At 48.6% G+C, this 27,861-nt stretch overlaps 1 protein-coding gene and 1 pseudogene across 1 annotated transcript in view; one reads left to right on the forward strand and one right to left on the reverse strand.

The window, feature by feature from the left end:
- Nucleotides 1–1,550: 1,550 nt before the first annotated feature.
- LOC146183224 (cubilin-like) overlaps nt 1,551–27,861 on the reverse strand; it is a 184,804-nt gene continuing 158,493 nt past the window's right edge. The window contains exons 24-28 of the mRNA XM_084608348.1: nt 17,889–18,488; nt 15,896–16,192; nt 6,703–6,849; nt 3,918–4,175; nt 1,551–2,715 (exon numbers count right to left, since the gene is read on the reverse strand). Of these exons, the coding sequence (XP_084464474.1) occupies nt 2,429–2,715; nt 3,918–4,175; nt 6,703–6,849; nt 15,896–16,192; nt 17,889–18,488 (1,589 nt within the window). The 3' untranslated portion in view covers nt 1,551–2,428. The remainder of the gene's footprint in view (nt 2,716–3,917; nt 4,176–6,702; nt 6,850–15,895; nt 16,193–17,888; nt 18,489–27,861) is intronic.
- Nucleotides 13,335–14,595, forward strand: LOC146183225 (uncharacterized; annotated as a pseudogene).

Here is a 27,861-nt window from a genome sequence, read left to right on the forward strand (position 1 = left end):
CTTGTTAGACCACAGCGCACCTAGTAGGAGAAGCGCGAAACGCCCGGCGTGGCTACGAGCCACGCTACGCTGAAGGGCAGACTTGATAGCCCCGCTCTCGCGTTGGTATGACGTCAGTAGTCACGTGGTGTAAAGCGTAACTACCGGACCATGTTACGCTGAAGGCTCGAAACCTGGCGTAGTATTGCTTTCGCAATAAAAAAGATCTTTCTCGACCATACGCCACGCTTCGCGGCCCCTCGGCAGCCGACCAGACTATAGCACTGAGTGCATCGCGGCGAACATGGCGTAATGCAACTGCTCGTGCTAATCAATCCATTAATGGTCACCTAACGGCATCTGGGCGAAGAGCAACTCGGCTGAAGGCGCCCGTCAGCACGCACTTCCATGCAGGTTATGACGTGCTTGCGCTTCTCTTGGATCTCCAACCAGGTGAGCCATCCTCAGAGATGCAGTTTCCCCTTAGCGTACCTCGATGCCAGTGCCCTCGTTCCGCCCCTAAAGTCGGTGGAGTCGCGTCCTGAGCATTTTTGTCCCCGATAGCACATTTGTGGAAAAGAGGTTGTCATTCGAGAGTCCGGATTAATCCCAGGTCTCTTGATGAACGTGTCAACTATTTCTCAAGGCATAGAATCGTTCCCACGAAGCCCTACAGCACTAGCATTAAGATCGTCCCTTGGCTGAAGAATTGTTTGTCAAAACAATTGCAGAGTCGAATAATCTGCCGATGTGTGTAGTGAACAGCCCGAATGTAGAAATGTTTGATAACTTGAGATCATCACGCATGTGAAACCTTGATTTGTTTTTTAAATCATCTGTTTTCCCCTTCATGAAGCTCGTGTAACTTTGTTGTACCTTTTTTGATTGTATCTTTGCTCACCCCTGCTTAGAGTCAAACGACTCCGCAGTATTACTAAATAAAATAAATAAAAAATAAAAACAGATATTCTAGAGCCACTTTGGACCACTTAAGTACGATGAGGCGAAAGCCTTTATAGCGCGGTTGATCGTAGCCCTACACTACGTACCTCTGTCTCCTTCTCTTCTTTCACTCCCATCTTCCTCTCTTCCTGTACGGCGCGGTACATGTGTCCGCGGTGACAGATACTGCGCCTTTTCTTTTCTAAAGTTATTTGGAACGCCTCTGATGCCTGCTGTACTAACCTAGACATCTGGGTCTGCTTCTGTTTGCTGTGTGGTGGGGAGTTCGAGGAAGCGGCAAAAGAAAAGTGCTGCACGGACGCCTGGATGGGACACACGGCGGGGTCAGCTTCATACATGCATGAATAGCCTATTGACGTCTTGACCAGTCGTGACGGTACATCGCGCGCCCCTTTTTCAACACAAGCAGCATTCCATTGAACGCATCAAAGTTCCCCGGCATTCTATAATTCGTTTGCAGGAAAGGAAAGGCGCAGTATGTGTCACTCGCGGAATCCCGCTATCATCCTCACGGTAGACAAGGGGAATTATGATGAGCGTTTCACGATCTCGGGTATGGCGCAGTTGGTTAAAGCATTTGGCTGGGGATCCAAGGGATGGAGGTTCGATTTTCGACTGAGACATGCTTTATTTGCTCATTTTCAACTTCACGTCCGGTCATGGTCGATGACGTCACCAGGTCATGATGTCACAATGTCGTGATATCACGCTAAGTAGTGTGACACTTCTCGCGAATGGATGACAGTATGAGCCATTAAAGGCTTTCGCCTTAATACAGCGCAGTAAAAGCCTGTAGGCTGCTTAGAGCATGCCGGTTTGTTCGGTGAGTGCCTCCTCCGTTGTAAGCAACGTAGCCAGCGAAAGCGAGCCTAAGTGGCTGCGTCTATCGATGAGCGGCCTCCGCGCAGCGGCTATGGGCGACAAAGAGGCACTTGATCCGCGATCCCATCACGAGGTTTGAAAGCGTGCGTTAAACTACGCCGTGATATGCGGCTCTTTGTTACAAATACCTCGCGACGCCATGTGACGCAGCTAAAACAATGCCAGAAGTGCAACTATACCACCCTCTGGGCGCTGGCTACTGCGCTCTGAGTGAGTCTTCTTTTTTTATCAGTACCGACACAATTGAGACATGCACCTTTCGTAGGCTATGCGATACACACTCTGACCCCCTTCCTCCTTCTCTCTCTCCGAAGAAAAAGATCGTGCCTGTCGCCATGTAAGAGTCATGAAGTTACCGCTAAGCTGCAGCTACGTCCATAAATGACCTGGCTGGCGGAAGGGCAACGCCGCCTTATGGCGAAGCGATGAAGTGACTGTTTAGAATGGGAAGGGCCGTACGGCGTGCCTTCTTCGCCCCATATGAGAATTCCTCCATGTGTAGCGCGGAAATGAAAAATGTATCACGGTGGACTCGAGCAATAAATGCGCCCGTGCCGCTTTTTGGCGCAAGCGAGGGAGCCTTGTTGGACGGCTGAGCCCTCTATCAGGATGCTTTGTTGTTTTCCCGGAGGAACCTGTCCCCGCGCGCGGCATTTTCAACAAATATGCTGGCAGTAACGATGCCCGGCTTATCGTGGATGCCACCCTTGCGCTCCGAGTTGGTAGCGGGAGCCTGGGCGGCAGGAGGGCCGCCGTCTGGGCTCTGCGGAGGAGAAGACTTGCAGGGCAACTGCCGGTACTCGAGGTGGAATCCCGTGCCGCCACCGTAGCCGTCGGTCACGAACAGGATCCGGATCTCGGGTGACGGACCATCCGGGAACGGGAACTTCCCTGTGCCATATAATGCAAAAATATGGAGGGTTTCAGTATATTTCCAGAACAAAGCCTCAGTTATGCTTGGTGCTTGCGCTAATTATTATTCATTCTCAACATTAGCCTCTATACTTATGTCTCCTCTTCCCGTTAAAAGCCTCGTCCTGCAGCTCCAGCAGCGGTTGCCGCCGCATCCTAGCGAATCTTCCCATTTTACGTAGGTCCTGCTCGTACCTGCACTTACAACAGCTGGGTTTCGTATATTTTTATTTTTTGATGTCTCTACATATCTCGAAGTAGTCTAGATTTCAAGAAGAAACAACAAAAAAAAAAACTAGCGAGAAAGAATCCAATCAGCGAATTAGCGGTGAGAGAGAAAGTCGGGATCTCGTTACTGAGGGTCATTACCGTAGCATAGAAGCAGAGAACAGCAATTTCAGAGGTATCATTGCAGAGTGCCCAACAAAAGTACGTGATAGGATAGCTAGAAACATAAGGCTAAACTATCAACCCAGACGAGGGGGGTAATTAAGAAATGCCAAAGCATAAAAGCCTCTAACACCACAGACAGGATAGAACTGGCAGTGTTACCAAGACTAACCAGTAAGCGTAAAGTGTCCGTGGAAAGAATCGAGCATGCTCCAAACAACTGCGTGAGTCTAAAAGCAGGGAAAAGATAATTATACATATAGGCAAAAATTAGATGTGTATGCCAAGGAACCAGGCGGGCAATTTGGATCAGATGGTAAAGAGTTCTACACCGGGTTAATTGGAGGGACACGGGAGAAGCGTTCGCCCGGCAGTGAATGTAGTCAGTCTTTAGACGATATTGATAATGTACAGTAGTGAATATGATTTTTCAGTCTTTCGATTTTAATTTTTTGGCCACCCTAAAGCTTGCACATGACCTTGATGGGAAGACTAACAAAGAGTTGACAATAGTGAATGCATATGAATGCATAGAGCTTAAGCATTCAGAAACCAAGCAGCACCGAGGAAACGCTTGTGCATTAAAACTTATTGACTATTTATGACAGTATTAATCTTTTATGTCTCGTACCTCGTCTTATTGTGGCGCTATGGAACATAAATATGTCCCGTTCTATACATACCGAATAGTTCTCATAGTTCCCGAGTTTCATTTGTGTCAGTGATCAGAAAAGTAAGACCTTGCACTGCGAATAGCGCGCATTGTTCAGCTCAGAAGCTATCGCACTCACGAATGGCCTTATTGAGGTCATTGCCACAGTGCCGTTGTGTCTTGTCCACTTCGAGGTAGTCTTTCATGCAGCCCGGTGAACTTTCGACGTCGAAGAAGTGGAAGTACATTTCCACATGGCAGTGTCCCGGAACAGGCTCCAGGCGGTATGTACACCGTGCGTTGGGTCCGTACGGTTGCGGGTAGTTGGGACTGGACAGCTGGCCGCGGGGCTCGCGCTGGCAGTAATCGCACAGTGGGTTGGGCGGCACGGGAGGAGCTGCGAACGAGGGGCACCGCGAGCTACAAAGCAATTTCCAGAACTGCGTACCGAAGTACATCATTCTCTTCGGATATTGTCACTCGGATTACTAGTTCCAGATACCCCTTTTATCAATTCATGTTGGCACAGTGCCTAATTAACACTTCTTTTTGGGCGAGTTGGTTCAGTTTTGGAAAACTTTAAAAGAGCGCAAACACACACGACCACTAAGGACAAGAGACGAGACACAAGCGCCGACTGTCAACTGAATTTTATTGGAGCAAGGCAACACCTATATACACAGCAGCTTACATACGGTAAGAAGTTTCAGTAACGCACGTGCGAGCAAGAGACACTGGGAAAAAAACAAAAAACCAAAAAAGCAAGATTCTCAACGGGTGAACATATTAGTCGCATCTAAAAAACAGACCTCAGCGTTTAAGAGAGATATCGAAGGCTTGCTAACGCATCTGTTGCCATATTTCGTGATATGAAAGGCTTCCAAGCTGAGACGTGCTGTCTTATCAATGCTCTTGCCGACAATCTTCGTCTCATTATATCGGGCCATGCAACCACTGCAATTACTAATATGCGCAACTAAATGTGCGTACTTGTCTTTAAAATTCTTAACATTTCTTGAATGGTCCCCTAATAGATCACTGATGCAACGGCCGGTTTGGCCGACATACACCTTCCCGCACGTCAAGGGGATAGCGTAGACCACTCCCGTGGAACAGGTCACAAACCGACGTTTATGATTAATTTGGCACCCACTCTTTTTCTGGCCACAGATGCGGGGGCATAGCCCTCCCAGCTTACTGGGTGCCGAAAACACAACCGGCACACCGTGCCTGTTGGCCACTTTTTTTAAGTTGTGAGTGGTCTTGTGTAGGTACGGCACAACCAAGGTTTTTCGGCCTTTTCCCGATTACAGCCGCTCTTTCCTGTTCCATGCTTCAACTTCTGGAGGAGGGTCTCACATACAGCAATCAAGATCGAAGAGGGGAACCCCGCCGCTAAAAGTCGGCTTATCTAATTAACGAAGCTATTTTGCATTCGATGCGGGCACGATTTCTTGAGAGCAGATTCCATGCATTGCAATGCTATCCCTCTCTTCACAGTCTTGGAATGCGCCGAGTCATATGGCAGCAGATCTTTTTTTGCTAGAGGGTAGTAAGACCAACAAACGTGTTTCACAGAATGTTAGTTCGAGATCTAAAAACTGTAAAACAGATGAGTCAGGTAGTTCATGGGTAAAATTTAGCCCAAGTCCATGCTTTTTGAAAGCTATTAAAACTTCACCTACTGTAGAGGGGTAGGTGAAGGTAGTCGGTTTTCTTAAAAGCACTCAAAGTCGTCAACATATCTAAAAATCTTTAAAATCCTTCCCCCACTTAAATGCTTATCTAAAACTTTGTCGACCTTAGATAAAAAAATGTCACACAAGGTGGGAGCCACGCACGACCCAATACAAATGCCATCGCGCTGCAAATAAGGCAGGTTGTCAAGAACAATAAAAGTTGACCTCAAGTAAAACTGCAAAACTGCAAAACTCAGTAAAACTCTCCACAGTCAAACCTGTCGCATTCTGGAAACACACGTCGCCGTTAGCTTCAATACAATCTTTTACAGCCAGCATTAGTTCGCCTTGAGGCACGGAATAGAACAAATCTTCTACATCTACACAGAAACCAAATCCAATATCGTCTGTGTTCTCAAGGAAAAGAGCGACATCTGCAGATTTTTTAATGAGGAAGGGGTCGTCTAAAACAAGCGTCTTTAGGTGCCTTTGCAAAAATTGGCTAACATTTCTCTGCCACGACCCTTCTTCACTAACAATGGTCCGGAAAGGTATTTCCGGCTTATGAGTCTTTGCTGTGAAAAAAACGTTTAGGTTGCTACCTCTGCTCTTAGTGATGCTTTTGGCGAGGGAATCAAGATTCAAATCTTTACAGAAGTTCACAAACTTGGTCTTAATCCTGACCTCGCTTTTTTTGACAGATATAAAATTCTTGTTAATTGCAGCTTGCGCTTTCTGGCTGTACATACCCTTTTGCAAAACAACAAAACCAGTCTCTTTATCAGCCTGTACAAGCATGAGGTTATTTCTTTTAAATAGTGAAACAACGCCCTTCAACAGCCCTCTATCATTGTGCACGCCATGGTCAGCTGGCGGAGACTTTCTCAGACAGTCAACGTCTTCAAGAAGACACCGCTCCTGATCCTCCTCATTTCTGACTTTCAGCGCTTGTGTCTCGTCTCTTGTCCTTAGTGGTCGTGTGTGTTTGCGCTCTTTTAAAGTTTTCCAACAGTGCCTAATGTCGAGGGGCCCTCATATCGTCGTGCGGCGAAGACGAAGAAGCAGACCGTTACAATTCGCATTAGTTGTAACAAACCCATTGTTACTACAACTTGAGGCCCCAGCATTTTCTCGAGAAATTTAGCCGCTCTCTCTACAGCAAACAGTGTAGTTACAAAGGCTAGAAGTCTTGAGATGGCTGAAGGCATCTGGAAATCTTTTGGGGCATTATGGGGCAGTTCATACCTTTGTCCATGCGAGACTCCCAAGACGTGGAGCCGGCGCAGTCTGTGACCTGCCGGATCCGGATGGAGAAGCCCTGACGGGGACTCCCCTGGTCCGAGCGGAACACCAGAACTTTCTCCGTCTCTGGCTGGTAGAAGGGGAACTTTTCTGCATTCAGAGGAGGACCGCCACTATTTGCTGGCTTCCAAGCCAGAAGTTTTAGCGAAAATAAATTCGTTCATCCAGTAAGAAACGAACATTCAGAGACGGATAGAAAAACAACCTGTAGTGCTCTCTATAGTATAAAGGAGGAAAACGTCAAATGTCGTTGGAACTAAGTATAATAGGTGCTATCGGAAAGGTACCCTGTATGGTGATGTTTATAACGGGAAAAGTCGTCGCGTAATATTTTAGAAATAAAGTTTTGCTAAACTGGAAGGAAAACACATTCTGCCGGTGGTATTCGAACCTACGACCTGTGCATATCATATGCAGTGCTCTGCCAAGCGAGCTGCTGCAATGGGTGTATCGGTTTAGATTGCCAAATTTCATCCGCATTTTCCTTATGTGTGCGTGTATACATACAATTAATGTATAACCTCGAACAATGTTCCACATTAGTACTGTATACGAAAGCTCAGACTCATTTTCGTTCTTTCGTGGCTTCGTTGACTGTTCACTTCTCTCGTAGGCGTAAAAATGTACCGTCACGCCTCACTGCACATGTATATACGTGACACTGATGCCGTCACTAACTGGGTCCATAATAAAGCAGGGAATCAAAAATAAAATCATCGATCCATTTTGCCGGTTGCAGTGTATTATTTTATCCAACGTTTCTCCGCAGTTGCGCTTCTGCGTCGCACCCTTCAAGCAGTATACCTGGTCATTTAAGAGGTCTCTAAAATGAGGGTTTAGATCAACAATCGACCATTTGCACGAATGCACTTCAATCGGCACGCGATCAACTCCTGTCGGGCGAACGCAAAACTGCGAGCATATTTAAAGAGCGAAATGATTGCTCTAAAACTTTCTGAGTTCATACCTATAGCACTGCATAAAATGGTTTGCTTTGGCTTGTGGGGTTGCTTCGCGGGTTTAAAATCACTCAGAAGGCTTTCAATACATCCAACTTTAACTTCTCCTATGAATGCAAGATGGCACGCTTTGAAAAAGAGCACCAAGAAGGAATAGGAATGAAACCGGCCATGCTTGATAAAGCCTCTACCAAAGTTGGGGTGCTGCTTGTAAAAAAAATAGATGGTGTTACATTTGGGTCGCGAGTGCCGGGGTTGTGTACCGCTGCCAGCAGTTATTACGTGCGGCGCGCGGCCCCTCGGTAGCGTTGGCCTGGCGGCTCCGTGGACGGCGGACGGCATCAAAGGTGCCAGCAAAGACGAGGCGTCTTTTAAAAAACAACCTTTACTGTAACATCATGAAGAAACGGGCAGTGAAGCTGACCCGGAGAGATTACAGACACTCTCACACAGCTGGTGTCTAGCGTCGTGCCAACGGCGCGTCAAAGTAGTCTCTATCTCAGCGGAGTCGGCCGCTGCTTTTTATAGTTTTTCCAGTTCACAGGGAAAGGGTAAACCCTCACAGGAAAGGGAGAGCCAAACATGTTGGTTCACGACGAATGACTCAATCGCAGGTGTTCCGACCTCATCTCCTCCACCTCCTGCAGACAGGAGAGGGCGACGCACTTTCCCTCGATCTCCAGGCTTGGCCAGCTTGTGCACACACACGCACGCACACACATTTGGCGCGCGGCAGGAACACGCTGAGACTTGTCGGCGGGAGGAAGCGTTGCGCGGCCGATGAACGGCGTCGAAATGGCCGATCCGCTCGCGGTTCTGCCTGTTGCTATGCGGTGGCCGCGTCAGCTGTCCCACTTCTCGGTGGAGAAACGTAACAGACTGCCCCGCCGGGGAAGGGAGATCCCGAAGGGCAGGGGACTGCATCCGCTGTCCGGAGGGATCGGGATGTTGCTGCTAACCGGGGTCGTCCGACTCTGTTTCTCTTGAGCTGTTTCTCTTGAGCCAGTCAGCCTGAAGAAGTCCTTGGCAAGTCCGGGTTTCCAAGGCACTCTGCAACTTGTCTTCAGGAGAGGTTTCTGACAACCTACAGCATCACAACCACGCTAAAAACTCAACTGGTCAGCCAGCAAGCACGGCACAAACTTCACTAAGTTCCGCCAGACTCTTTCCCTCTTATGCCCCCATCTACATTAAAGGGCAGCTCAGCAGCACTTGGAACGCGTCCACAAATTTGAAAATCGCGCTTTCAAAAACGTCATTCTCAAACAAAGATAATACAATACAATAATGTTCAAAATCCTTTGTCAGGAAGAAAAACACCAACAAGTGAAAACGGGCTTCTTCTCACGTTAGGAGCTTCGACTTAAGCCATCGGCGTTACCGTTGAGATCACCCTTTTCACTAAAGCTTCGGCTGTCCGTTTCACGGAACAACCGTACCTTCCTGTTTCTGTGCGAAGAAACATATGAGCATGAATCACTCACATTTCGGAACAACCTATCCCACTCCTTACGTGTTGCGCACCAGTCACGCATTTTCTGGGCACGGGCGCATTTGTGCCTTTGGGATAGTCGCTTTCTTTTTCGCGATAGCTTACACTTGCTCCATTCTTTCTCTCGCCTGCCTTTCCGCTTTTTTCTGCGGCAGCACTGAAACACAGGCTTTCTGCTTTCTTTTTGCAACCGTTTCAGTTTTCTTACGCGGGCGTCCTCTTTCTCGAAACGTTCCCTACGTTCACGCATCTCTTTCTCGTGACGTTCTCTACGTTCACGCATCTCTTTCTCGTGACGTTCTCTACGTTCACGTTCCTCTTTCTCTTGACGTTCCTCTTTACGTTCGTCAATGATCTCAAGGCATTCCAAAAGCTCGTCATCTTCAGCTTCCAACGCAAGAATAGCCTTTAACACTTCTGGTTTTCTGAGTTTGTCTGACAAATCCAGACCCAACTCCTCCGCAAGCTCCAGCAATTTCGGTTTGCGCAACGACTCCAAATCCAAACCCATGGCTGTTCCGAGTGCTGTCTTCTCTACTGCCCACTATTGCCTTGCTGCAATTAACCCAGCAACAACGACAACACAATTACCAGCTCTGTTCTCTACTTAACAAAAGCCTGGCAAAACTCAGTAGAAGAAAGTCCCGCACTCACCAAACCTCGCAGCCAAGAATCCAACGCAGTCGTTCCGCTGCAGGCAACCAGTCATCACACAGGGCTCGTTGCACTGCTCCCGCCTTTTCCGCTGAGCTGCTTTGATTCACGAGTCACGCCTCGGACATCTCCGCTCTTCCCACCAGATGTTGCACTTCGGTCAGGCCTGGCTCGTTTCACCGACCACGGTCACTGCTTGGTCGTCCTCGTCTCTCCGCTGTTCACCAGTTGTTGGACGACGTTATCGTCTGGCTCATCCCTCCAACCACGGTTACGGCTTGGTCGTCGTCATCCCACCGCTGTTCACCAATTGTTGGACGACGGTATCGCCTGACTCGTCCCTCCGACCACGGTTACGGCTTGGTCGTCGTCATCCCACCGACCACGGTTACGGCTTGGTCGTCCCACCGCTGTTCACCAATTGTTACATTTGGGGTGTGCACTCCTCGGTGGCGTTGGCCTGGCGGCTCCGTGGACGGCGGACGGCATCAAAGGTGCCAGCAAAGACGAGGCGTCTTTTAACAAAACAACCTTTACTGTAACATCATGAAGAAACGGGCAGTGAAGCTGACCCGGAGAGATTACAGACACTCTCACACAGCTGGTGTCTAGCGTCGTGCCAACGGCGCGTCAAAGTAGTCTGTATCTCAGCGGAGTCGGCCGCTGCTTTTTATAGTTTTTCCAGTTCACAGGGAAAGGGTAAACCCTCACAGGAAAGGGAGAGCCAAACATGTTGGTTCACGACGAATGACTCAATCGCAGGTGTTCCGACCTCATCTCCTCCACCTCCTGCAGACAGGAGAGGGCGACGCACTTTCCCTCGATCTCCAGGCTTGGCCAGCTTGTGCACACACACGCACGCACACACATTTGGCGCGTGGCAGGAACACGCTGAGACTTGTCGGCGGGAGGAAGCGTTGCGCGGCCGATGAACGGCGTCGAAATGGCCGATCCGCTCGCGGTTCTGCCTGTTGCTATGCGGTGGCCGCGTCAGCTGTCCCACTTCTCGGTGGAGAAACGTAACAATGGGCAGCTAATATCATTCTTCTACCATTTCGTAAGAAAAGAAAAAGCAAGCGTTGACATTAGAATACGTGATAAGTGTTTAAGGCACGGTCACCTGCCTCCAAGGCAGCAGCTGCATAATATTACGGGATAGTTTATTTAACGTTGACTGATTTGCATTACAAAACCTGGGAGGTACTTCGTGCGGCCTGTGCAGGTGGGTTCTGCAAAAAGGCGGACTTCGTCATTTACGGGACAGAATTTAATAGTTATATGATTGATCAACTAGGGCTAAGTCATAATTGGTTTCATTTTTTACTCTTAGGCGAAATATTAAAGTTGAGTGCAAGGCTGGTCTAGTTGGTGCAATTGTATCTTGTAACTACAGGTATACTGCGCTAACAGACACGATCAGCAGAAGAGAAGAACACAGGACGAGCACAGACTCACAACTGAAACTGATTCGAAAGAGATACGACATATATGCAGTGAAAAAAAAACAGAAATCCTTTTGTTGTTTTCGCAATGCATATGTGTCATGTTTCTTCTGAAGAAATTCCAGTTGCAAGGCTCAGCGCTCCTTCTTTTCTTCTGCTATTGGTGTCCGTCTCCGAGTTCCAAGAAGCGAAATATTTTATTGGCAAATTGAAGGCCTTCAAAACCAAGGCGGTCAGGTTTAAAATAGTCACAGCCGACATCATGGCTCTAACTAGGGATGTTCAATATATGCTCTTGAAAGCTCGTTAAATTGGCTTTCCTTCAGTAGATATTTATAAATTGCCGTGCTCGCAATCTTTAAGCATATAGAATACAGATCCTGTTTGTGTATCTAATGATGTCGAGGAAATTAAGATGACTTTGGCCCGATACTGCGCTCAGCGACGCCACATTACAAATACGCAATGTGAGAAAGTCAATGGGTTGAGCTTTCAAACGCGCACTTTTATTTCTTTATTCTTTATATACTTCATTATTCAAAATGAATCTCCGAGTACTAGGGGCTATAGGTGGAGGCAAAATAACCTTTTTTTTTGCAAAAAAAAGTTCCTACAAATGTGGCGAGCCAAAACCAGTATGAAAAAGCCACTTAAAAGTCAAAAGTGGAATCGTAACCTTCGCAGAAGGATAGCAAGGCACAACAAAGAGATAGAGGACTATGCGCGCTCAAACTTTCTAGGCAAAACTGGGAATCGCTATGCGACAAAATGGACGGGAATATAAGTCTGGCCCGCACATGGAGTTTACTCAGATACCTCCTAGACCCTGACGGATGTAAAACGGCGCAGAGGCAAAACCTCCAAAAGATCCAGCATAAACATGAGGGCACAGAGCAAGAGCTGCTCGATTAGATTCGATCTAAGTACATAGGGGACACCGAGAAGGTACCTCTGCATGGTTACTGTGGGATACCCAACGATCGCTTGGACGAACCCATTACTGAATCCGAAGTGCGAGCAGATCTTGCTAGATTAAATACTAATTCAGCGCCCGGGCCGAATGGGGTAAGCAACAAATGGCTCAGAAATCTCGACGACAACTCTATAACAGCACTCACTGCGTACATGCAGAAATGTTGGGAGGCGGGTGAGATTCCTAAGCAGTGGAAGTCGGCTAGGGTGGTACTTATTCCTAAACCGGGGAAACCTCTGTCGATCGAGAATCTAAGGCCTATATCCCTAACCTCCTGTGCAGGGAAATTGATGGAGCATGTAGTGCAGACACGTCTCAACAACTACATGGAAGACCACCATCTTTATCCTATCCCCATGGTGGGATTCAGATCTCATCTCTCAACGCAGGACGTGATGATGCAACTAAAACATGAAATTCTGGACTCACAAACGCGGAACACGAAGGTCATCCTGGGTCTTGACCTGGCGAAGGCTTTCGATAACGACACGCACAAGGCGATCCTGGATAATCTTAGCCTCCTGGGAGTAGGCCCGAAAACCTACAACTATGTTAAAAATTTCCTTTCCGACAGAGTGGTTCAAATTAACTTCGGGGAAAGTAAATCAGACTACATAGAGCTAGGTAGCAAGGGGACCCCGCAGGGATCTGTACTGTCCCCGCTTCTATTCAACGTGGCCATGATCGGGCTTCCTAGCAAACTAGCAGCGATTGAAGGTCTCAGTCATTGCATGTATGCGGATGACATTACTATGTGGATTGGCAAAGGAACCGACGGTCAAATAGAGGAGACTCTCCAAATGGCCATAGGAGAACTTGAAAAGTACGTAAAGGATAGGGGACTTAGGTGCTCCCCGCAAAAATCGGAAATGCTTTTTTGCCAACCAAAGAGGAAATCACGGTCGGATCCCCTGCGGATATCTCTTAAGGCTCAGGGACTCGACATCCCGACGGTGGACAGGATTAGAGTCTTAGGGCTGTACATTCAAAACAACGGTTTCAATGGAGAAACAATAAAAAAGTTGGAGATATGCGCGAAACAGACTACGCGGCTCATCCGCAGAATCGCAAATAGGCGATATGGCATGAAAGAAACGAATCTAATCAGATTAGTTCGAGCCTTTGTAATAAGTAAGATTGCTTACGTAGCTCCTTTCCTTAATCTGAAGGCAGCGTAAAAGTCCAAGCTGGAAGGGATCATTCGCAGAAGTGTCAAGCAGGCACTGGGTTTACCAATTCGGACCCCCACCGCAAAACTTTTAGAACTAGGTCTTCACAACACACTGGATGAAATTGTGGAAGGCGTGACAATCTCGCAGTAAGAAAGGCTTTCGGGAAGCGTTACAGGCAGGAAAATCCTAGCAAAACTAGGAATAAATTACGAGAGTCAGCGAGCTCCGAAAGTGGACATGCTTAAGAGCGTGCGCGATAGGCTGATGATCCCACCACTACCGAAAAACATGCATCCCGTCCACCACAAGGATCGCAGAGAGGAAGGGGCTGAAGCCCTCGGCAAATGTTTCAAAAACTATCCAATAGAAGACGTGGCCTACGTGGACGCAGCTAATTGCGGGAAGGGGAGAATGGTGATAGCGGTAGCTAGCGCCGAGACGTATCTCCGAGCCGGCGCCTCGATCACGACGGGCAGTCCCAAAATTGCAGAAGAAGCCGCCATCGCACTTGCAATAGTGGGCACGGATGCGTCAACGATAGTCAGTGACTCAAAGGTAGCAGTGATGAACTTTGCCAAGGGGAGGGTCTCCCCTCTGAAGAACGGAATCCTGCGGACTGCAAGGGACGACCGCAAAATTCGCATAGTCTGGACACCTGCACACGCATCCCTGGCTGGAAATGAAGCAGCTCACGAACTGGCTCGAGGTCTTGCTTTATGAGCCAGTGGCCATACCGAGGACTTCGCAGACAGGGATAGTCTTGTGTGTTACAGAGAGATCACACAACATTATAGGCTTAATCGAACGAAGTACCCCGCCGCTAATAATTCATTGACAAAGAGTCAGGCCACCTCTTGGCGCCGTCTCCAAACTTATGCGTTTCCGAACCCGGTTATGTGTAGTCGTTATTATCCGGGACAATATTCAAACGAGTGTAAGCAATGTAAGGCCAAAGCGGATCTCAACCATATTCTCTGGAAATGCCCTTTTGCCCCCCTGGAGGGACAAAAAATAAAGTCACTTGAACAATGGGAGGCTCTCCTACTCAGCTCCGATCCGGAGACTCAAACAAAAGTCGTCCAACTGGCAGAAGACGCCGCCAGGAGCCAAGACCTTCTGGCCGTCGTTTAGGCGAGGGGCCTATATGCCCTTCAGACTGTTGGCAATAAACGTTTTACAATCCAAAAAATACCGCAGAATTGCTGGACACCCCTTACGCCGGTAAACCATTGCTTCGGTTTGTAAGGTTTAACGTCCCAAAGCGACTCAGGCTATGAGAGACGCCGTAGTGGAGGACTCCGGAAATTTCGACCCCCTGGTGTTCTTTAACCTTCACTGACATCACACAGCACCCGCACGCCACTCCGTTTCGCCTCTATCGAACTGCAGCCGCCGGCGGTCGGGTTCGAACCGAGGTACTCCGACACAGTGGTGGGGCATTGGAACCACTGCACCACCGCGGCGGGTAAACCACTGCAATCTTCAAATGTCAGACAGAAAGAAAAAAAATAGAAAGGTTCTGCGGCCTAAATGTTAAATTTTAACAGCTGTGATCTTTTCGGGAAGGCAGACAATGTGATTAGTGAAGATATGAAGACGCCGAGATTCTATTTCCTGAAGTGACCCCCAGTCAAGTTATTTAACGCATTGGAGGCCTGAAAATCATCGTGCACCCCCAAGGTAGCCTTGGCGACCGTGCAATTGAATTAATTAAGTTCATTAATTCGAACACGGGGAATTAAATACTTGACTGGAATGGCATACTGAAGAATTGAACTGCAATGAACGAAATGAGCGGCCTCTTTAGATTACTGATTAAATTACTAACTCGCGTTGTCCATGAAGCACCTTCTGAAAAAGCGCTCCCAAATATTTGTGCGTAGATTCTCCTAGAACGTCTCCCTGCAATGAGTATTGACACGGTAGCTTGTGGTGTTTTCGCGTTTGAGGTTTGAGAACACCATACTTTAACATGGTTTAGACCATTACCTAGGTGTGTTATTCATTTCCCCGGACGCTTTTGAGTATAGAAAGCAGTTGTCGCCAAATAAACAAAGTCTTTTTTTATACAAAAAAGAGTAAACAAAAGCGGCCCAGGTACAGAACTTTGAGGTCTCAGCTTCGATTTTGACAGCCATCAATTTCGCAAAATAATACGGGCCTTTAATATAAATTGTCAATCCTTTATTCTCTTTCACGCACACAATGTCTGCCTGCTGTACAATCTGCCTGCGCAGAGCGCACCAGCGTGTCTTCTCAGCAGGTTTTAAGCCGTAAAAAAAAAGATCAGGTAGTAAATTGCCTACTTCGGCGCCGAAGGCGGAATAACAATGGGACATGTACGACGCAGAGAGAACGGTACTATATGTTTAACGCTGGAACAAATGAGCAAAGAACATAGGGGGCCACACTGGGATCAGTGTTTTGGCCCAGATGCTACTCACGGACACTGTTCTCGGGGAGCGTGCCGCACAGTTTGCGACCATCCACTTCGAGGTGCTCGTACTGACAGTCCGGGTTGTGCTCCATGTCGAAGCGTGTGAAGAGCACCTCAAGCGCACACGTGGCGCTGTCGTAGCGCCGCACCACGTAACGACAGATGGTACGTGCGGGGTACGGACCGGGGAAGTTGGGGCTCTGGACGGTCATCTCCAGCGCCGTGAACGTCTGGTCGCAGTCAGTGGCGGGACGCGCTGGACCCTGACCGGGACCCGGACGAGGATACGGGCCTGCCCACTCGGCTGGAAAGGGGGGCAGCGTTGTCTCGGTCATGTAATCACAAGCAATGCACGGAAGAACGGAAGCGAATAGGGCCTAAGGGGGTGTGGAGTGAGCCGGTGAAGCTGTCATTGGAGATAGCCCAGGACAGGGAGTCCCCTACACAGAAAGAGTGGTATTGGTTGGTTAAGCTGGAGGAACTACAGGACCGGCGCGACGTGTGCTCCTGCAGTAGCGTCTTTCACGGAGTCGAAGTTCGGCAGGGGTGAAAACTGCGGGGATGGACTGGTATCTGTGGCAACGAGTGCGAGACGTTGGCTTTCTATCATGACATTAACGCGAACTACAGCTCATTTGTTTTACCATCAAGCGATGCATGAGCGATGTATTATTTTTTTCGAAGAAAATGTAGTGTGGTGTGTAAGGCCCGATCTAAGGACTTCATTTATGCGGTGCAGTGCTCTAACACTCGGTAAAGGCGCGACCTATGAGAATGGGCAGCTGTGTTGTGAAAATGTCGCTTAGACAATTTTCCTATTCGTTTCTAACCAACACGGCACAATAACCCAGTCCCTTTTCCGTATAAAGACGCACACCAAAAAGGAATTGTAGCTCTACATTAATTTCTCATAATGTATGCTTGTTACCCAATAGAGATGGAAATGATATTTTTATTGTTTCATATATAGATTCAATAGTTTGGGAACTGATGTTATCCGAAGTATCTAGACGACACTGTGCCTAACTTTTGAAGCTATAGTGACCGAGAACGTAAAATGGAAAGAAAATACTGTTCGTTAGCCGTACGACATTGAAGCAGAAAGCTCGCCTTTTCCCAATGAATTGTTGTAGGGCGCAAGGCTTAAGGGCGTTAGAAGCAGACCTAAAGTCCTGATAATGATGCCTCACTTATCAACCCTTGTAGAGAGCACAAAGTGGATATCACAAAGATGGTCTCCATGTTTTGTTTCTTTTTTGAAGGATTCTGACCGCTGAGATCAAGCACTGCAGCCATCGGTCGGACTTCAGCAGCTCCGAAACGTGCCTCGCTGCCTCGAAGTGAGTATGTGTTTGCCCTCTGACAACACCGGTGTCGCCTTTAATAGAGGTCATTGCCCTTGTAGGTTATAATTACGATACTTTATTTTTTACCCAGTGAGAAGTCATAATAGATCATTCCCTAGGCATTTGCCTAACGAAGATCGGTAGTGTCGCGCTCGTGGAGGCGCCTTCTAAACCCGGGAGTTGTCTGACCCGCTAAGGGTGCGAAGGTAGGGGTAGGAGGATACGCGTGCACATAATGTCTCTCTCTCTCTCTCTTCATTCCCCTTTCTTTCTCGCTCTCTCTCACACACACACACCAATGCATCGCGCGACAAAACATCTTCCTCGGCACGCACTTTGTGACATGGGGTAATTATCATTATGCAGCTTCTTGTAAAGGCCTCGCACTTTTTTACTGTAGCTGAATACGAGCGCGAGCGCTAGAACCTATACTTTTTCCACTTATTATTACTTGATACTGACTGCGCGTTTGAGCGCATCTTCGCCTTCAATCATTTTTTTTTTACCATTTTTAGGTGGTTCAGTTTTGGTTTTTGCACCCTTTACATCTGGTACCAAGTTTCCGAGAAATGTTGGTTAAAAATAGAATTCATTTCACGGTGTGCTTGCGTGTAAAATGCGTAAAATTAAACAAATATAATCAACAGAACTCACGTCTTCCGGACATCGCCGGTGTCCATGGTCCGTGCGACTTTTGATCAAGGGGGGGCCCTTGGCGCGGACTTCCGGGATCGGGTCTACCCCTCGGTTCATGAGCACTACCGTGGGGGTAATAATTTTGCTCATGTGGCGGCACATTGGGCGGCAGATTGTGTGGCACGTGGGGCGACACATGGGGCGGCACAAGGGGTGGTACACGGGACGGTACATGAGCAGGCACATGGGGTGGCATATGCTGTGGCACGTGGGGAGGCACATAGGGTGTCATATGGGGCGGAACGTGAGGAGACACGTGGGGTGGCCCGTAGTGCGCAGTTGGAGGTTGCCTGGCCACCCCATGCTGTGGCGGACTGGGTGGCTGGAAATGGGGCGGCAGGACATTTGGGTCCCTTCCAAGTGATGGCGGCGGCTGGTAGTTACTCGGCGGCGGGTAGGAACCCTGGTGATGAGGATCGCCACCGCCGTGGCCGGAAGGCGGACCTCGAACGTCTGCGCATTTCTTCTGCCGTCCCTTTATCAGGAAGTCGGACGCCCGGCCACCAGATCGGGTGTGATAGTAGAGGCACATCTCAGGCCCTTCGAAGTCGTAGCTGCCTGCATGGGAACGATTGATCATGGAACAGTACAAGCCGCACGTTGCGATACGACTTCTCACTAACGTGTCGCTCACGTTAATTAACAGAGTGCGCTCCATGCCTGGGTTTTCACGATTTGTTTGTATGGCACGGAAATTCGGGATCAGTGCATAAGGACTAATGAAGTAAAGACGCGCACAGAGCGTGTGAGAGGCATTTCGGGGCTTTTCGGAGTTCCTTGACCCCACCTCTCACCCGACCCTTATCTGCCCCCTTTAAGCCACATATGATGTGTCCACCGACTGCAATCGGCGTATGTGTGCGCACTGCCCATATAGCCTCAGTGAAGTGATGAAAGCTAGTTGACAGTGTCACGTGGTGGTAGCAAGGCCGTAGACACCGAAAGAAGACACATGCTTAATTAACTCTTTAATGGGCTGAGTTGCGCCTGCAAAATAACTAAGCAACTCGGCGGCGGTAGCAACAAACGTGCTCGTCGATCGTCGAACAAAGAATGCCCGTCACACTCGTCAACGCTCAATTTAAAGGCTGCTCAGAACAATCTAGATAACGTCGCAAACTGCTTCTATCACAACCTGGAACATTGTTGAAAGACACACGAGTGGCCGGAATCTTCGAGATAGATCTCCGCTCATGTTGCGCGACAACGAAACTGATAAAGGTGCGTCTCGCGACATCGAGCATTGACAAACAAAGAATACAGAATTGATGCGTGTGCCAGAATCACAGTGATCAGGCCGCATGCCGGCGGCTGCTAAAAAACAACAAATACAATTTTGAAGGTTTCGCGGCATTACTCTCCCAACTTAAAATCATAGTCGCGATGTTCCAAAATAAACAAAGCAACTTAAACATAAGCATTATAATGCTTATGTTTAAGTTGCTTTGTTTAAACACCACGGATTCATTAACTCGCGTAATAAGGCTTCAGAGGAACAACATGAATGATTTCTGGTTGCGCGTGTCACCGTTGTGATGATGTCTTACCATCGGGAATAATTTCACAGTCGAGCTGTCCGACGCGGCGAAGGATTTTCTAATGCCCAAAGTATCGACGCAGTAATTTTTCATAGCCCGTGGCGGCGAATAGGAGTCCAAACCCACCCTCGGTCTCCTCGATTGTACTCTGCGTGGCGTCGTCGTAAGTTGTATCGTCGGGTGTCGGTGCGCTTTTCTTTAATACGCAGCCGTGCGAGTTGTAGGGCTTCCTCTGCACGCTGCAGGTAGGCGGCGACGTCAAAGTTGTCGTCTTTAGTTACGTGTGGCAGCATTGCGTCGAGCGTCGTCGTAGCCTTCCTGCCGTTCACAAGCTTGAAGGGGCAGCTGTGGTCGTCTCCTATATTGCCGTGTTATACGCGAAGATCACGTACGGCAAGGTGGCGTCCCATGTCTTGTGTACAGCATTGACGTGCATGGCGATCGTTTTGTTCAGACGATTCGTAAGTCCATTCGTCTGAGGATCGTACGCAGTTGTTCGTTGATGGCTTGTATGACTGCATTCCAGGATGGCTTGTGTAAACTCTCGTAAACGCCGTTCCCCTGACCGTGATGAGCACTTCAGGGGCGCCGTGTCGCAGCAGAATTAGTTCGAGAAACAATTTGGCCGCTTCGGCCGCGGTACCATTGGGTAGTGCTTTTGCTTCGGCGTAACGGGTATACCAAGATCCGTATAACTCGGGCTATGGTCTTTCCAGTTGGGATGTATGGATGCGAGAGTTGGACTGTGAAAAAGGCTGACCGCCGAAGAATTGACGCGTTTGAATTGTGGTGCTGGCGAAGACTCTTGAGAGTTCCTTGGACTGCCAGAAGATCAAATCAGTCGATATTGTCGACCATAAGCCCAGACTGCTCATTGGAGGGTCAAATTCTAAAGTTAAAGCTCAGCTACTTTGGTCATCTGATGAGAAGAGAGGAGTCGCTGGAGAAAGATTTGATGTTGGGAAAGGTTGAGGGTCGCCGGAGAAGGGGTAGGCAGCGAACGCGATGGTTAGATGGCATCCTCGAGGCACTGCAGATGAAGTTATGTGATGTTAGGAAGATAGTGAGAGACCGGAAAGCGTGGCGTGACATGGTTCATAGGGTCACGAAGAGTCGGACACGACTGAACGAGTGAGCGCAACGGGTATGGTAGTCAGTGGCCACGATGATCCACTTGTTACTCATAGATGAAGATGGAAAAGGCTAAGGAGATCCATTCCAATTTGTTGAAAAGGCAGTGTTGGGGGCGGAATCGGGTTCAGTACTCCCGATGGTCTGATCGGTGGCGTCCTGCGTCGTTGGAACTCACGACACGTCTTCACGTAGTGGGCAACTTCTCGGCAGGAAGTCGCGGCCAGTAGTACTTCTCCTGGATTAGACGCAACGTTCGCGCAAACCCGAGATGGCCTGCTGTGGCCTCATCGTGCAACGCCTCCGGAATTTCCTGCCGGAGGCTTTTAGGCACCACAAAAAGCTGCGCGGCCCTCTTGGGTGCGAAGTGCTTCACGAGGAGGCCACTGCATAATGCGAAAGACGATAAATAACGCCTGAACACTGCAGGAGGGGAAGCGAACTTCCCTTCTAAGTAATCGACTAGCGCTTTCAGTTCAGGCTCTGATCGCTGTTGTTCTGCAAAACTGCTGGCGCTTACCGGTCCCAAAAAGGCATCTTCGTCGTCTTCTTTCGCCGGCGCATCAACGGGGCCTCGTGACAAACAGTTTGCATCGGAGTGCTTGCGGCCCGATTTGTAGATAGATGACTGTGATGTCCAATTCCTGAAGCCGGAGGCTCCGTCGTGCAAGGTGGTCGGAAGGGACTTTCAAATTTGCCAGCAAGCAAAGCGCGTGGTGATCGCTTACCACCTTGTATGGTCGGCCGCATAAGTACGGACGGAACTTTGAAGTGGCCCAGATGATCGCGAGGCACTCCTCGGTCGTCGAGTAATTGGCTTCGGCTTTCAAGAGGGACCTGCTAGCGTAGGCGATTACGTTCTCTTGTCCGGCATTCTTCTTCTGAAGAACGGCGTCTAGCTCCAGGCTGCTCGCGTCTGTATGTACCTCGGTCTCGGGATTCTCATCAAAGTTTCCTAGCTGAAGAGGGGACTTTAGGCGGCGCTCAAGTTTCTCAAATGCTTCCGCTTGCGGCGCTTCGCATTGAAATTACACGTCTGCCTTTGTAAGCTGCGTCAAAGGTTCGGCGAGGCGCGAAAGGTTCTTGACGAATCGTCGGTAATACGCGCACTGTCCGAGGAATCGACGCACAGCTTTCTTGTTACCGGGCTGCGGAAACTGTGCGATCGCAGCTGTTTCCTGTGTGTCGGGCCGAACTCCCTCCGTGCGGACGATATGATCCAAAAACATCATCTCTTCGTAGTCGAAATGACACTTCTCGGCTTTCAACGTTAAACCTGAGGACTTGATTGTGTTAAGTACTGCTCGAAGCCTTCTCAGATGGTCTTTAAAGTTTGAAGAGAAGAAAACGTCATCTAAGTACACTAGACAAATTTGCCACTTCAAGCCATCCAACACGGTATCCATTACACGCTGGAACGTAGCTGGTGCAAAGCAGAGGTCGAATGAACTTACCTTGAACTTGAAGAGGCTGTCTGGCGTGATAAACGCGGTCTCTTTTCTCGACCTCACTTTGTCAGTACCCGCTCTTCAGGTCCATCGATGAGAAGTACTTCGCGTTACACAACCGGTCCAGTGTGTCGTCGATGCGAGGAAGCGGGTAGACATTCTTCTTCGTTATGCTATTCAAACAGCGTGTAATCAACGCAGAAGCGAAGTGTGCCGTCATTCTTCTTCACCAAAACGACTGGTGCCGCCAGCGATGGCTGGATCATGTCATCACGCAGCATTTTCTCAACTTGATCGCGTATGGCCTGGCGTTCTCGCGGCGATACACGATAGAGGATTTGACGTAGCGGTCGAGCATGTTCGTCCGTGATGATGCGATGCTTTACCCCCGGGATTTGCCGCAATTTCGATGCTGAAGAAAAGCACTCGTAGCTTTCAAGAAGATTGCGAATTCGGTCTTGTCTGTCTCGGGAAGCACTGGGTTGATGGCAAAATTGGGCTGCTTGTCTTGGTTGGGTGCATCGTCTTCAAGTTTGCTGGGGAGGATGAAGACATCTCGGGTGTCCGCTACCTCGTCAAGGAAAACAATGTCATGCCCTCGTTCAGGGCCGGTATGATTCGGGGAAGTTCGTGAGGAGCACTTCAGCTTGCCCGTGACGGAAACGGGCGATGCCTCTTGCGACTCCCAGTCGTCTATCTAGTAACAGCTGAGTGGTTCCTTCGACAATCCCTTCCGCGAGTTCGACTTCTTTTGTACCCACAGGGACGATGACGCTTGATCGGGGCGGTACGGTCAATTCTCCGCCGAGGATGTTAAGAGCGACATGATGCGTTGAAGTTCTCGCAGCAGGTATGGTTTTTTCGTCGAGAACTTGATGAGCTTGGATCGGAGGTCGATGTTCGCCCGACGTTCATTCAGAAAGTTCATGCCCAAGCTCAGGTCCCGGGTACACTGCCGTAGGACGGCGGAGCTGGTAGGGTAAGTACGTCCATTCAATGTACCCGAGCTGTGCATCACCCCGATAATGTAATAAGGTTACCACCAGCGGTTGGGATTAGCGGGCCACCCCAAGTCACCATCATCATCAGCCTGACTATACCCGCTGCATGGCGAAGTACAGCCGCCCTGACTTTTAATAATATTGCGCGAACGTCGACCTAACTGCTGACCAGAGCCCTATAACCGCTATAAGCGTGCAACACTGCGAGGGTTTGCCGCACGCGCAAGAATGCAGGGTGTCGTCTAGTAAGCAGTTCCGTTCACCATGACACCCGCCCTGCCACAATATCTGTTCACAAAAAAAAAGAAAGAAACCGTCGTGCCGTAGAGCACACATGTTTTGCTTGTGCCTCTTGTACCGTGTTTCCAACACACAGAGGGCTGCTCAAGTCAGAAGGTTCCAATCGTAGGCAATGCTTTCCAGAGATGGTGAGGCGTGGTTTCTGCGGCGTTGACATACGCACTTCTTTGTTGTACGGGGCAACAGGCTGAAGATGATGGCCTTGCTGTACTAGCCTGCGAGCCCCGTATCCCCTTTCCCCTTTCTTAAGCTTGTACACGAGGCTTTGAGTAAGCGCAGTGCTCACACTTATATTGCGCCTTTATGTGCTGTAATCGGTCGCCCTGTCAAACTGCTTTTTCTTTTTGGGGATATAATTTCCACACCTTGATGAGCCGTATAAGTTTTATTTCCCTCAAAGGAAGAGAGGTCGTACGGACAGTTTTGGCTGTGGTTATTATTGTCTTTTGTTTGAGCACAATGAACAGCGTGTATTATTGACTATTGCGTAAATATCGCACCCACGATGGTCTGTGCGTTTCAGTTGTATGCCCAAGGTACCAAATAGCCTTCTCTTTGCTATCGCCGCCGCCGAGTTGCTTAGTTCTTTCGCGGGCGCAAGTCAGCCCAATGAAGAGTTAATTTCAGTACTAAAAAAACAAGTGCAGTTTTGATGGTTTCGCGGCAATAGTTTGCACTCTTTCTGTTGCCTTCAATTTTTCTTGCGCTTCTATTTTATGGGCGCAGAACTCGTTATTAAGAGCCGGCATGTTATTAAGAGCACGTGGGGAGTCACATAGGGGGTCATGTGGGACGTAACGTGAGGAGACACGTGGGGTGGCCCGTAGCGCGCAGTTGGAAGGTACCCAGCCACCCCATGCTGTGGCGGACTGGGTGGTCAACCTGTCGTAAAGCCCACATTCTATTGGCCTATACATCGAGCAGAGTCGCCACATAGCGGCATAGCAGCGAGCCCTACCCAGTGTAGATGCGTGTTCGCGTCGTGTGCCAGCCTGCAATGATTTACGTGTGCGCGTGCGGCGTGTACAAGAGTGTTTTTTGTTTGTTTCGCGGTTCCTGAGCGCTTCTGTTCACCTATTTACCTCTTGCAAAAGAAATAGGAACAGGCTATTACCCCGCGTACCATTAAAAAAATTTCTCTTCCATATCGAGTATGTCACGCTGGAAAGGTCATTATTAGTCACGTTATTCAGCGCTTGCGATTCTTTGACAAGCGGTGTCTCAAATGAAGCGCTGCTGTCGTTAGGCGCCGTGTCAAAGCAAAACAGGTTGCTGCCGTCAATATAACTTATTGCAAACGTTCAAAAATTGCATATTTCATTTGCTGTGTGGAATATCGCAACTACTGAAAAATGCGACCTCTGACTACTGCATAACAAAAACCAGTTTGGACAAGCCACACCGTGCCTTCGCTATCCGCGAGAGAGTTGTCTGAGTAGTTGTTTTTTGCTTTTAAACCTCTGTCGCGGTGTATATGTGGTTGGGCGCTTGACTGCTAATTTCGAGAACGGGGGGTTCGATTCCGGCCGTTTCGAGAGGCGCTCCTCGGCTGTGAGATTTGACTGCATGTTAAACAATCCCACGTGGTCAACGACACCGAGGCCCGCCCCTACATCATCCGTCATATAGCCGACGTCGAATGGCGCGTTAAACCCATATATGCATTTCATTTCTTGTTTTTTATTCTGTTGAAGGATTATGCGTAACAGTGGTAATGAACTCATTTCGTATTAGAGAAATGCTCGAACGTTTGAGAAACAAATCTTCGCAGCGCCTGTTACACTAAATATTACATAATACACATAGATCAATGTACACTGGTAGCCATTAGAATCATTAGAACCCCTTTTCGTCTGTGCTGTCTTTCGAGCAAACTGGTTGCTTCTGACAAGGGGAGTAAAATAGCTTCATACGGGCGTAACCATCGGTCTTTAGGACGGGAATAAATACATATTTATATTCACATAATAAAATGAACTCCATTTATTTTAGGATAGTTTTATAACCGACACCCGTTTTGGAAGTAAACGACAGCACCGCTCCAAGTGACTGCTCAAACTACAATGATAAAAAAATCTTCAGCATTCAAAATGCCTTGCCAGAACATGGCAGCGACCAAGCGCAGTTTTTACGATGTCTTCGCAACTACTGATTTGTAGATTGCACTTTAACGTTACTGAAAATTATTCGCTGATAGTCCTAAATTTTGTCAAGTGTACAAAAGTTCTGAAACATGGTGAAAGTCATTGCTATCGAAAAAAAAAAAAAACAATCGCACTACTAATTTACCATTTGTAAACATCACACACATCAGAAATTTCTTATACTTTCCTTTGTTACAGGAAATAATTTTATCTGCCACCAGATTAACCAGATTATCTGCCGCAAGAAGCATCCGCCTTGTTGTGAGCTCGGCAAACTCAATCCACTCACCGCTCTACACGTGCTTTCCTGTGCGGCGGGGTTTCCTGTACAGTGTCGGCATAATCTCATTTTTGGGGACTGCTCGTGCCTGTTTGTCTAGCCAGAGTTGATGTCTGCTCAGTCTATGGCAACACGCCGGGAAGTACGCTGTCAGTGCTACATTTAACCTGCTTAATCCTCGAGTCAATTTTGATATAATGAGCCAAACTGCCTCGATACATTCTAAAGTACACTGCAGGTCAGAGAATGAACCTTGTATCTCCGTGGGCTTGACGCTAAATTTGCGCACACTATTGAAAAGGCGATACGATATGTCATGTCAGGCCCAAGTATCAGGCCCATGAGTGCCGTGCAACGCAAGAAGTGTGCAGAGTGATGCCAGTAAATCTAAAATACGGATGGTTACGTGCAATGTTTTCCTAAAATCGGCGCATCTCTTTTTTCTTTTTTTTTGCTGCATTGGCGAAATTCACGATTTTTTTTTTCCAATATTGGAACACTCTAAACATTGAATCGCTAATACATTGCATAATTAAGGCACGTTGTCATCGCCAACAAAGCAGCCGTAAACTCGGAAGCAGACATACGCCTCATGCGTTTCTGAGAGCGCCGCCGATTGCCAATCCCCACTATCGGAGCGACGGTGGGGCCACCTCTAAGTCGATCTCACGTCGAATATGCTTACTTGCCCCGCTTATATCCCGAAGCCAGAACTGCAGCTCTGTACTTTCGAACAGTGGGAGGCCGCGTAGCTCAACTCGGACTTAGCTGCTGGATCCCGGTGCCTCAGTGAGCCACAGAGGCCATCACGAAGCAGGGACTACCCACCACCCAGATAATCAAGAAGAAATAGGTCTTCCAGCCGCACAAATCCGAATGCAAAAGCGTGCATCGAACATCTCGCCAGTTCAAGCTGGATCACAATGGAGTCCGTGAATGACACTCCCCGTAAATGGGATGCCCCAGAGACCGCAACGTGTTCAGGGACGAATGCATTGATCACGTTTTTGGCTTGGATTCCAAGGAATACTTCGTTGGTGCTGGCAGTAACAAAATAAAGATCGCAACAAAAGAGTTTCTGGAAATAAATTTTGCTAAAACAGATGCAGACTGGACTGAATGCTTTTAGAGGCCGCCGTTTTTCTTTTTAGTCGCCATTTTGAATCCTCGTAGATTAATGACGGGCCCCATCGTGTTTTGCTTGACTCGATTCTTGAGTAAAGGAGCCGCTTTCTCCATATTTTAGGCGGTTCAGCACTTTTTAATGAGGCGCCATAATTAATTGAGAGTTGCAAACTGGCGCATAACTTCTCGAGAAGCACATGATTGCAGAAGCGAAGCTTCAATATTTCGCGTAGAGGTGAGGCAAGAAGGTCTCTAATTAAGGACCCTTGTAGATGTGGTCCCTTGCCGTCTGCTCTTTACCGACCATTAGCGACACGGTGAAACACACGCCGTCGCCTATTTTAAGTTTATTCGAGGGTGGCAAGAAGATGGTGGCGGTTTCACGATGCGCCTGGCGCGTTCCACGCTGCTCGCTTCGGTCTATGGCATCTCCTTGTGATACCGCTCACGGCACCCGCCCCGCAGACAGCGTTGACTGCTGGGGCGTCGGACACAGCGAGCAAGCGCCGATAACGATACATTGAATCGCCAACACGCCCAATGCCTTCGCCATCCTAATTTAGAGCGCTGGCGGGCTGTCCGCCCACCGAAAAGCCGTTTCCTGCCGGCGCATCTGCTTGGTCTTCTTTACGAGTATATGCCTGGTGACATGGCCGGCGACTAGCCGGGCACTGGGCTCGTGATAGAGAAGCTGCCTCGGCTTCTGGAAGTGTTAAGTTCGACTTCGGAAGCCGCCTGGCTATCATCTATTTTCTCAAATGAGTACGAGCTCCGCGGCCTGACGCGTGATTCCGTTCTCTCAACGGTAGGGTCCTCTGAGCGGCGTCCCCTGGCGACAGATAGTGGAAATATTGTAAAAATGAAATAACAGCACATTTAAAGCCTGCCGTACTCGTTGCCAATGGATTAACATCACTTACCGGAGGACTTGGCGAATAAAATGTATGTTCGAATCCTGCATTTG

Source organism: Amblyomma maculatum, chromosome 7 (assembly GCF_055883805.1).
Source record: "Amblyomma maculatum isolate TAMU_Amacu chromosome 7, ASM5588380v1, whole genome shotgun sequence".
NCBI lineage: Eukaryota > Metazoa > Arthropoda > Arachnida > Ixodida > Ixodidae > Amblyomma > Amblyomma maculatum.